We start from the raw sequence: 11,793 nt of genomic DNA, 5'->3' as shown, positions 1-11,793 counted from the left end.
GGGAGAGAATCAGAATCACCTAGAATTTCCCCATTGCTACTCTGTAAATTTTGGTAGAAAACGATCATTTCATTGACTAAATCTAATATTCTATAATGTTCATTTTAATGTATAAATTATTGAATGGCAATCATCTCTCTCTCTCTCTCTCTCTCTCTCTCTCTCTCTCTCTCTCTCTGTATAAAGCATTTGCAAAACAAAATTGCAAGCAAATCATATGAAAAGAAAACATAAAAAATCATTACGTACGAAACTGATCATATATATATATATATGACAATCTTCAAAATTCAAATATCTCTAGCGTAAGTTGGAATTTCCATATGCTAATGTATAAACACATCAATGGTGGAGCTATAATCAATAGGATTAGTTGCTAAATACATGAGCTATATTTAGGAAATGTATAAAAGGGATTGTTTTCCCAAAGGACAACACGATGAGAAATTCTTAATTTTTGAACATTAACATGTTTAATTTTCATATTCACCAAAAAAAAAAAAAAAAAAAAAAGATATGAGAGTAGCCCTCCCCAAATTTTTTTAGGAACTATAATATATGCATAAGTGATTTCAATACTATGTTTATGTTTACGTTTAGCGATACTATTTTATTGGAGTGTTCGAATAAGAAAACTAGGAATCTTTTTTTTTTTGCTAATGTCGAGTATCCAAGCCTTTGGCCTAACTAATCCCACGGGCTCATATTGACCCCACAGCCGCATAGATCGGGTCATACTGAAGTTGAATGGTTCATTAATTTCACTGAAAGCAGTGAAGAGCACTGAACACCTCCGTATGAGTGGCCCAAGATGTGCCTAGTGGGAATTGAACTCAAGACGTCTGAGTTTACGACTGGTCCCAAGTTCATTACTCACCAACTACGCTACCCCCTTGGGTTCAAGAAAACTAGGGGTCATGGCTCTGAAATAAATCTTGAAAACCTTTGAGATTTATCCCTCCCCTCTAAATCCATCTAGAAATTTTCATTTTCGAAAACTGATTGTTGATCATAGTGACAATTTCTTAGTACACAGATTGAATGAAAACGCTACAGATATACCATGTAAATTTTGAATAGCCATCCACAAAAATCACATAATAACAGAAATTTGAAGCAAGTGCCCATACATTGGAATAGGAGAGATCAAATGGAGTAGAAGAAGTAGTACTTCTAGCAAATAGTAAAGAAGAAAGTAACTAAACATCTCAAAAAAATTGTTCTTGCAGAATTAACAGACCCAATTTTCCTTGCAGAAATTAAATACTGGAATGTTGGATAGAAACATGACATGACATGACATGACATAAAGAGACTCTCAAAGGGAGGAAGAAGTGGTTGTAACAACCTAATATGAAGTCCTAGGAATGTGTAATAAGAAGTTCAAAGAGGTGCTCAATTTTATGGCATGTCCCAATTTTTATATAGCATGATAGATCCTGTTTTAAATTTTTATGATGACGATAGCCACATCAAACTCAAGGATGGTTTTTTTTAAACGTGGGAGAATGACGAAGTCATAATGTCATTGGCCATTAATTTTTAGTGCGAGATCAAGTGGGAGGCCAAGGTGTTGAATTTTCTATTACTTGTGGGTTACATCAAGGATTCACATTGAGCTCTTACTTGTTTATACTTATCATGGATGATTTAAGCAGGAATATTCAAGGAGAGATCCCGTGGTGTATGCTTTTTGCAGATGAAATTATTCTGGTCTGTAAATCAGGGGCAGAGATCAATGATAAGTTGGAATTATGGAGATCTACTTTGGAATGGCGAGGTCTTAAGATAAGTAGAACGAAGAAGGAATATATGAGATGCAACTTTAGTCGTTTGGGGACGGATAATGAGAGAGTGAAAATTGAGGGGAGAAAGATCCCACAAAGAGATTGTTTTAGATACGTGGGCTCTACCTTAAACAAAGAAGGTGAGATTGATGATGATGTTACCCATAGAATTAAAGTAGGATGGATGAAATGAAGAGTGGCATCTGGAGTGTTATGTGATTGACGTATCTCTCTAAAGCTTAAGGAAAAATTCTACAGGACAGTCATAAGACTAGCTATAATATATGGTGTAGAATGTTTGGCAGTCAAGAAACGTAACATAGATAAGCTGAGTGTGGTTGAGATGGATGTGTGGCAAAACCCTGAGAGATATAGTAAGAAATGACAAAGTGAGAACCGATTTGGGAATTGCTCCAATTCAGGATAAGGTCAGAGAATGTCAGTTATGATGGTATGGACATGTCCAAAGGAGGCCTTTGGATGCACCAGTACGGAGGAGTGACCATATGTAGATGGATTGAGTGAAAAGGACTAGGGGCAGGCCAAAAATGACCATTGAGGAAGTAGTAAAAAGAGATATGCAAAAGTTAAGTCTTCACCCAAGTATGGTATCTAACAGAGCTGCTTGGAGGGCAAAGATCCGGGTTGCCGACTGCTTGTGAGTGGGATGTTTGAAATTTTTTTTTTTTTTTTTTTTTTTTTTTTTTTTTTTTCACTCGGATCCATGTAGCCGACCCCATTTAGTTGGAATAAGGCTAAGATGTGTTGTTGTTGTTGTTATTTCAACAACTATATTTCAAGGGTTATATTTCAATGACTCTTTTTCGATGGTTGATTCTCCCTCTCATACATACACACAATGTGTGTAGAAATATAAAAAAAGAAAGAGAAGAAAATATTGGGTCCAAGCGTAACCTCTTGTGGTGAGTTGAGTCCCCAATTGACCTTATAGTGAAATAATTCTTTTTGACCATCGAGTTAAGAGGTCCTCTCTAACCCTTGTAATCTTGTACTTGATTTCTTCTATCAACAAAATATTTTATGATAGATGCCCATTGTTATGCATCAATTAAACGGTTGAAGACTGAAGTAATTCAAACCCCTTGAATGTTATGAGAGTGGATCAGCTCCATGATAACCATTCTTTGTACGAGATTGATTCACACAGATGGAATTCACCCAAAGAAAAACTCTATAATGGATTTCATTTTTGTAGATCACACCGTACAAGAATAATTCTCATATGAGAACCTGATCCACACTCGAATATAACCAATTGCTGAAGTAGAATTGTAGAAGGTATCTTTAACCACACCAACCATTTTTCCCCATCCTCTTCGAAAAAGTAAAAGACAATATGAGAGAGAGAGAGAAAGAGAGAGAGAGAAGAGAGAAGCATGATGATTCTGAACGAACTAAAACTGCGGCCCAATGACCATGAAAGCAGTGATCATATTGGTTATGGATCGGAGATATATTCCATTATTAAACCGTAAAAGCATCCCCAAAGTAAATCAATCTCTGCTCAACCTCTGGTCCTGATAATGGTGACAGTGCCACTCCCTCTTGTACGTATCCTAGTTAAAGCCACTACTGCTTTTCCTGAAAGTCCCAGCCCACTGGCTGTCACGCATGGCCTGCAAGCAAAGTCCCCTACAGGGTGCATAACGGGCCTAGTGGGCCTCATAAGCATTCTCTTATTGATGTCATTAAGTGTCACGTCCCCTTCATTGCTTCCAGGCTTCACCATCTCAAATGGGTACACCACTTTCTTTATCACACAACAATTTTTCTCTGCAACACCACCCATGGACCAAATCAGGAAAGCAAACAGACCCTTTATAAGAAAAAAGGGAGAAGAAAAGGAAGACTAAAGATAAATAAGTACAGCATGGGTCTTTATGAGTAGAAGGCAAATATACTAATTACTGAGGGGTCCTTTTCTTCTTGTGGGTCCATGGTGGTTGAGTCCATGTGAGAGAAAGAGGAAGCAAAAAGTTGGTTTATTTGGTATTCATGTTCTCCAGGCATCTTCTCCAGTGGAGCCGTCCATCTTTTGTCAGTGCTATTTAGCCAATTCTGCAGAGGGTTTCTTTCTATGGTCACAGTAAGGGAAAGCATCAGTTACTCTCTCAATAACCAGAAATTAATTATAAGATCATTTCAAAATTTGTAGGGATTCTTATATACAAACTTCATAGGATAATTGAAAAAAAAAAGGGGGGGGGATCCTTCTTGGTATCACTAGTGAAATATATATATATATATATATATAACTTACTATTTGTCACTTGACAGTAAATGAATTAGTCCACATGATATAGGATTTCAAATACATTTCAATGACCAAATTTGAATCCAAAATAAGTAAGAAAAGTAATTTTAATAAAATTACAAAATATATATATATATATATATCCACCAAATGGAGATGAATATAAATACATAATAATTTCTTTATAATTTTAAGCTGAAATTATGAAAAACAAAAAATTTCCTTTGCCTAGCTGCACTGGGAGCAGTGAGTTTTCGGTGGCACCCGATGCAACTAGGCAGACAATCCGGGCTCTAGATTGCACCAATGAGATAATTGCCACATGCACCCATGTATTGCCTTGTAGCAAATAGTGAGGGGATATACTTGATGAGGCATAGTGACATGAGGCATGGGGATGGAAATAACACCCTAAAAACCTAAAAATAATCTACCATGAGAGAGAGAGAGAGAGAGAGAGAGAGAGAGAGAGAGAGAGAGATGGGTTTATGGAGCATGAGGATGATGTTGAGAACTAACCCAAAAGGATTGTGTCTAAGGTTATCGAATCAGTGCAATTTGTTGGTAAAGCTACATTCACTGATCAGAATACTTTTAGTAAAAGGAGGAGCATGTAATAATCCATATGGCATTTGCAGGTTCCCAAATTAGTAATGAAGCATGAAGAGAAAGGTGCGTTTACCTGCAACTGGACTATAGTTCTCTCTCAAGCTTTCGAATTTCACAAATGGGTCTTCATAATCCATCGAGTTCCAACAATTCTGTTGCAGTATACAATCCATGCATGTGTCAGCCTCTCTCTCTCTCTCTCTCTCTCTCTCTCTAAAATGATATTATAGAAAAGGGAAGAAAGAGGCAAACCTTAGAAAACTCATCTATATTATCATGACAGAAAGGTGATATTCTTCTCCTCTTGCAGCGATTGTTCCATGCAACTATGGCATCTTGAAGGTATCCAGTTCCAGTTGACAAGTCCACTGAAAGGGTAGATTCCATTTCTTCTACCAAAAAAATAAAATAAAAAGTATTATGTACTGAAGGGGAAGTAAGAAAGCCATTATTGCTCTTGGAAGAAAAGAAAACAGAAAAGCGAAGAAAGGAAGATGATTACCCAAAGAAATGTCTGTGTTGAAAAGTTCCAAGCTGTGTATATCATGTATATCACTGTCTATGAAAGTGGGAAGAGCCCTCCTTATTCCTCAACCCAATGGTATTTAAAAGTTCTACGTATGAAGAAGAGAGAGAAGACATCATTTATGACCCTTACCAATCAATCCCAACCACTCAATTAGTGAGCCATCCTCTGAATAGGATCTTGATCATAAAAAGACTATCTGAGACATGTGGGTTGATTGGACGATCCTGATTCAACTTCTCCACTATAGAGTAAGGACAACAAATGCTTCTTTAGCTTTGCTGAAGATTTTGTGTGGCCTTTTCAATTTCATATGGGCTTCTTTTAAAATTTCTTAACGTATAGGATAGCAGTTTCATGAGAAGGAAATGGTAGGGTTAAATTCAAAATCTTGCTTTTTAATTTTATCCTAATTTTCTCAATGGGCAGGTGAGGAGCAGCTAAGCACACATTAATTTTTGACCCTCTTGGGTGCAATCTTTGTGGGCCCAGATAACCAAACCAAGCCCAACCATAATTGCATCCACACCCTCCTTTCAAACCATCGGTGCCCAATTTCTAGCTCTCTGGTTCTATCTACATTGTTCTTAATCCATCAAATGTGTATAAATAATGATAAAACTGCCACATTGGTCTATTTAATTAACTCAACTGGTTGACAAGTCACAAGTGTTTTAGTGGATTAGGTAACTTAAAACAAATTTTGGATTGCCCAGTGCTTTTTAGTGTTCTTTATATCCTTGCGAACTCAACTGAATTTTTTGACTATTCTTAACCTAAGATAATATTTAGGTGAAGTCCCTCCTCTCCCCACACCCCACCCCACCCCCCGCCCCCCCCCAAAAAAAAAAAAGGTGAAGTTTGGGAATTTTTTTCTAAGGCAACATGAACCTAATCTAACTTGAGCCATTGCTAATTAGAATTAATTGAATTGGTTTAGAGACTGGGGTCTCCAAGTTGTATGGAATTTGTCTAACTTGGTGATTCCCCAAAGTTCAGTTAATAGCTCCAATAACCACTGTTATCCCTAAATCCCTGCTCAATTGAGAAAGAGAATCCTTAAATGCACACCAAGTTTTATCCCATTGAAGTTTGATGCGGTAAGACCTCACTATTGGATATCTAGGTAATGGTTTGAATAAATCACGAGTCATAAATTTTAATCACAAATTTGACAATTTACCATTACAATTTGACAAACTTCGACTAATCAAAATTTTACATGTGAATAAGGGAATTTTGGTATCAACCAAACCAAAAAGTTTCAGCCCCATCCAAGCCTCTATGTGATAGATTTAGGTGCCCGCTATGGAGATTCTTTACTCCTTGTTTGTTTTGAAAATTATAGAACTTTACTCACACATCAGTTTGGTCAAGCCCTTATTTTATGTCTGGGGAGCACTCTCCACCTAATGCTTTAAGGTTTTTTGTAACCCTTGACATGTTATCAAAGTGGATTATGCTCTAAATACTTTCGCATAATCCTTCTCTCTGCTTCTGTTCACAACGTTAGGTTCTTTTGTTGGCTCTATTGTGTAATAAACCTTGTTTATTCCTTTTATCGCTTTTTTTCTCTTCGTCTTTTTCACAACCTTCTTTCTAAGTTTGTCTTAAGGCCACCAAATTAGCCCTTCAAAATAGGGTGCGTGCCATGTGTTAGGCTGAGTGTCCAAGTCTCCCAGCCGTTGGATGCAGGTTGGGACTCCAGTGGCACTGGAGATGATCTGGTTCCTTTTAAGCTGCCATCTACCAAAACTACCCTCTTTTGAAGGGTTAAACAAAGAATCATGGTTTGGGTCTCGGTATTGGATTGACCGAATCAGTATGGGTCAAGAATGATACCAATGTCTACTCGATATTGTATCTAAATAAGGGAGGATAAAACGGTCAAAAAAATCAAAGTATTGAGATTTTGAGGGTCAAAACTGTCTGATCAAACCTGATAGGCCAATTCATAGATATTGATATCAATAAGGATGTGAATTTGTAACTGAAACCGTTTACCAAAATCGAACCGATCCGTTTACACCGAAACCGCAAAACTGTTTAGTAAATGGTGAGGTTATGGTTTCAAGTTTCAGGCCGATTAGCTAAATGAGTTGGGTCGGTTTAAACCGTGGAACCCGTTTAAATCGAACCATTTAAAACCGTTTAAACCGATCCGATTAATCCGTATAACAATTAAATAAAGAAGGGGCAATAATCCATATAACAATTAACAATTAAATTAAGTGTCCATCCTGCTTTGGTATGATATATTGCAATTCAATTCAAGTTTAGGATTTAGATCATGAACTTGTAATCCATATATGTTACTATGTTATTATGTTATCATAGATGGGGTGTTTTGGTTGAACCACCTGTCATTTTAATATTTTATGCTGTAGAAGGCTGGATTTGGATGTTGTATGATATTATTAGTTCTAAATGTTTGAGAATGACAAAGAAATAACACTAGATTATCAAATTAAGACATACCATCGTTATTATAGAATCTCTTATTTGTGGTTGCCAATTATTTTTTGATAAGCTTATGATCTTCAGTTTAGAGATGGTTGCAAGTTATAATAAACCGATTTTGAACCATTTTACAAACCGTATGGAATAAATTGAAACTGAAACTGTTTAAAACCGTGAAACCTACACCGTTTAGGAACCGTGGAAATGAAAACCGTTTACTAAATGGTCACAATTTCAGAAAGTGGAACCGTTTAGTAAATGGTGCGGTTATGGTTTTAGTCAAATAAATGTGAACCGAACCGATCTACACCGTTTAAACCAAAACCAAACCGATTAACACCCTTAGATATCAGTATAAATCGAGACCGAAAGAGATATACATATACTGATAGTAAGTCCATGCTAAAAAGTGATTGTTGCACCGATAAACCAATTGATGCACTTAGAGAACACAAGATATATGTGGCTCAGCAAACTCGTAAGTGTTCACGAATTAAGTAGGAGACATGGTTTGAGGAATTGGTATTGGATCGGTTTCAGTTGATTGGTGCATGTATTGATATAGAAGCCAATGGTAAAAAAAAAAAGAGTTTTAAAGGAACTGGATCCTCCCGTGCCACCGGAGGCCTGGCTTGCATCCAATGGCTGGGTGGACTTGGGATACATGTTGGGCCTCCAATGGCATTGGAAAGGATCTAAATCCGCTAAGGAATCGGATCCTCTCCAGTGCCACTGGAGGCCCAACTTGCATCCAATGGCTGGGGGGGGGGGTTAAGTATGCAAGACACACGAACACACACCTTCGGGTCTTCCCATCCTTTGGATGCATGCTGGGCCTCCCACTGGCACTGGAGAGGATCTAAATCCACTTAAATTAGTGCATGGCTCCGTTTAGTTTTGTCACATGGCAACTCAGATAGAGATGCAAATTTGTGGAAAAACAACCCCGCAATCTTATGGAAACTTGTCAAATTTCTCATATCAATCTAAGTTTACCAAATGACAAAACAAAGAATTGAGCTAAAATTTGACATGTAGCCACAGTATACCATTTCTAATATATCCAATGATCAAATTTATCATTCTACCAATATATATATATATATATATATATAACAATTCGAAGTGCTTTTCTTGCTTATTTTTGATGAACCAACGTTTATATATAGGTGTAGGAGGATTTGTTTGGGAAGTAAAAAGTCCCTTTGACATCTCTTCATCTGCAAATGAGATTTCTCGACGTGAAAACACAGAGACAAAGGGCTGATCTTTGAATAGAAAAAAGAATGAATCTGCAGGGTCCCAAATGAATTCGCTTATTCGAAATATATATATATATATATATTTACCATTCAATGATCCTGTTGTACCTCTTTCAAACTAAGCTTTGAGAAGCCTGGCTTGATCTGGATTAATGTTAAGCCCAATTATGGCCCAAGTTTTACTAGAACTGATGAGAAAATATAAATCACCCAAGAACTTCAACCTCAACTTTCCAGACTTCTCAATTACCGATTTAAAGATCATACAAGAGTACCCGAACCCAATTTCTATACCTGATTAACCTATGTTTTATTTGTCATATTTAATTTAGCGAAATGACCTTGCTAGGGTTTCAATTCCAAGCCTGGCCCAGCTCGGCAGGCTTGACAGAGTCCGACCATTACAGCCCGAATAGGTCTAGCCCAATTAATATACGTGTTGAGTTCAAATCCGGTTCAATTATAATTGGTTATTCCTAATGCAAGGATTTTAGCTATAGGGTCAACTGATTATAAACCCGCCTAAGCTCGACCTAGTCCGGCTCTTTAATAGTTGCTTGAAATTCTTATTCTACACCCAAAGCCCAAACCATAAATGCTAAAGCCAATTTTTAATAGAAAATGGCAATTTAATGCTCGTGATATAATAGGATATTTTATGGACTTTTTAAGATCCATATAAAACCCATTTTAGTGGTATTCCCATCAAGCCCTACTTTGAAGAGCAATTTTAGGCATGGCCCGATTAGATCCTGTTTAGAGTCAAATAGTCTTGTAACCCATCTAAGGGCCCATTTGATTTTGTTTCTAGAAATGGTTTTTTCGTTTTTCTATGCTCAGAAATGGAAAAACACCCAAAAAGGCGTTTGATTTTTCTGTTTTGTTTCACTTGTTTTTTGAAACAGAAATAGAAATTTATGCATATTTTTGTGTCTGGAAACAGGAATGGAAGAAACAAGTTAGACTTGTTTTTCTGTTTCTAGAAACAAGTGGAGCTACAAAAATTGTGAAAAACCTGATACTTCACTTGACCTACCCAAACCCCCAACCTATTATTGAAACTTCTTGCTATCCAAATGCGGTGATCCCAACCTAGTTGTGCGAAGTTCGCAGTTTCAGATTGCCTTGATCCTTCTGAAGTTCATCTCCATAAAGCATACATGCAACTCTAACGTCATGCCTTCACTCATGGGTTGCATTCCTACAATGTCATGCCTTCACTCATGTTTTGAACTCGCAACTACATTGTTGAAAACGTTTCAGGAAACAGAAAAATCAAATATCTTTTTGCATTTTCAAAAATCGTTTCTTAGCACAGAATGGCAAAAACCGTTTCTGCTGTTTCTAGACATAGAAACAGGAGAAACAAAATCACACAGGCCCTAAAGCTAATTTAGCTGCATTAAAACCCAAACACAACCGACCGATTATAAATAGTAGTATGCCCACCCAATGTAAGCCCAATTAGTTCGTTGGACAACCATGGTGCGGGGGGTGAAATTACTCAAGCCTGATAGGCCCGAATGATTGAGACCCCTAGACCTCGCTACCCATTTTGGCACCTCATTGATGTGCTGTTCTACGTCGATTGCCCAATAAACAAGAGACGAGAGAGGCTGGAGGCTCGCCATGTGTGTGAGTGGACCACCAACTCAAACTTGACAGGAGTTTGTGTTCAAATAAGGTAGATAATCCACATCACTGACCATTCTCATTTTAAATTCTTAGAACGGAGTCACGAACGGGCCATGTTGTGGATGTGCCAAAAGCCCATTCTTACAAAAATATTGTTTGATACTTTTTTATTATTCTAGAATGCATTCTTAATCGTTATAAAAAAAAGTGCATTCCTAACCCATAATACATTAGGAAAATGCATATGAAACACATCCTAAATTTAACATGTAATTAATTCAGAAATAGTGTTTTATCTATAAATAGATCCTTCCAGACAAGCTTTGGTTAAAGGATATTCAACATGATCTCAACAAGGCTGAATTAATTATAAGTAAATAATTAAACCAAATGGGCAAGAAAAGTCTACCTGGTCGCATGGCTTATGCATCAGTGCGGAGACTTAATGCACATAAGAGCATTAATATAAATAAATTATTGGATATGATAAGTTTATGTGTCCTGTCTTTGGGCGCAAGAGCCATGTGAATAGACATATTTCTTTTTTCCTAAATTATATTAACATTAACTATTAATTTTATTAGTTTTAGGGTTGACAAGACACTTTCGTATAATTTAATTAATGATATAATAAAATAATTAATGAAAAGAATTGATAAGATGTAAGAAGTATGGTCAAAACACAAAAGCCATCCACACGTGCTGAAAACTGGTCTTTGGTCGGTCCCCAATCCTCACCATTTCACACCATGTCCATAAGCTCAACCTCTAACAAAGGTCAAGGTGGACCCAACAACAGATAACAACTGAAGGTTGAAAGTTGATGATTATTCAACACCCTTCATACTTGGCCCGTAAGAAACGGCCCTTAAATTGCCCTATACTTGATGGGCTTTCTAATAGAAATCTAACTCCTTCCATTTCAATCTCAACTTTCCAACCAACTGGATTACTAAAATAGACTACATAATTAAAAATCTACTTGAACCTAATTGATCTACCTAATTAACATATGCTTAATTTAATATAAATAAATATAATTTGATTTAGTTGTAAGATCCCATCAGGAATCCCATGGTGAGAAACCAAATTTCTACCACATGACATCTCTGTTGGTGCTCAAATTTCTTGAGTTAATTTATATGTGAGTCCTTATTTTTTTTTTTTTTCCATTTGCTTGCATAACATAATTCTGTATGATTGATAAGAGTCTTAATCTCTTTTTTTGTTTTTCTTTTT

The 11,793-nt window shown here is 36.7% G+C and overlaps 1 protein-coding gene across 4 annotated transcripts; it reads right to left on the bottom strand.

Moving 5' to 3' along the window:
- Window positions 1-2,961: 2,961 nt before the first annotated feature.
- On the bottom strand, window positions 2,962-5,327 carry LOC122074684 (protein XRI1-like). Of its 4 annotated transcripts, none has more exons than XM_042639647.1 (5): window positions 5,174-5,327; window positions 4,924-5,063; window positions 4,745-4,823; window positions 3,717-3,883; window positions 2,962-3,581 (listed from the first exon to the last, which is right to left on the bottom strand). In XM_042639647.1, exons 2-5 carry the CDS (start codon window positions 5,056-5,058, stop codon window positions 3,564-3,566), a joined length of 399 nt encoding a protein of 132 aa, XP_042495581.1. In that variant the 5' UTR covers window positions 5,059-5,063; window positions 5,174-5,327; the 3' UTR covers window positions 2,962-3,563. The 4 variants fall into 4 exon arrangements, with proteins under 4 accessions (XP_042495581.1, XP_042495564.1, XP_042495571.1 ...); XM_042639630.1 differs by having other exon boundaries at window positions 3,710-3,883; window positions 5,174-5,326; XM_042639637.1 differs by having other exon boundaries at window positions 3,710-3,883; window positions 4,924-5,060; window positions 5,174-5,325.
- Between the last annotated feature and the right edge of the window lie 6,466 nt (window positions 5,328-11,793).

The sequence above is a fragment of the Macadamia integrifolia genome, chromosome 1 (assembly GCF_013358625.1).
Source record: "Macadamia integrifolia cultivar HAES 741 chromosome 1, SCU_Mint_v3, whole genome shotgun sequence".
Taxonomy (NCBI): Eukaryota; Viridiplantae; Streptophyta; class Magnoliopsida; order Proteales; family Proteaceae; genus Macadamia; species Macadamia integrifolia.
Note: the sequence above shows the minus strand (reverse complement) of the source record. Positions and strands in the feature narration are given on the sequence as shown.

What these genes read in the sequence shown, in the direction of transcription:
- LOC122074684 (XM_042639630.1), bottom strand. Translation starts at nt 5,058, where the DNA reads ATGGAATCTACCCTTTCAGTGGACTTGTCAACTGGAACTGGATACCTT. An exon ending in ATATAGATGAGTTTTCTAAG is followed by an intron (nt 4,824 to 4,923) that starts GTTTGCCTCTTT and finishes ATACTGCAACAG; the next exon opens with AATTGTTGGAACTCGATGGA. An exon ending in GAACTATAGTCCAGTTGCAG is followed by an intron (nt 3,884 to 4,744) that starts GTAAACGCACCT and finishes CTGTGACCATAG; the next exon opens with AAAGAAACCCTCTGCAGAAT.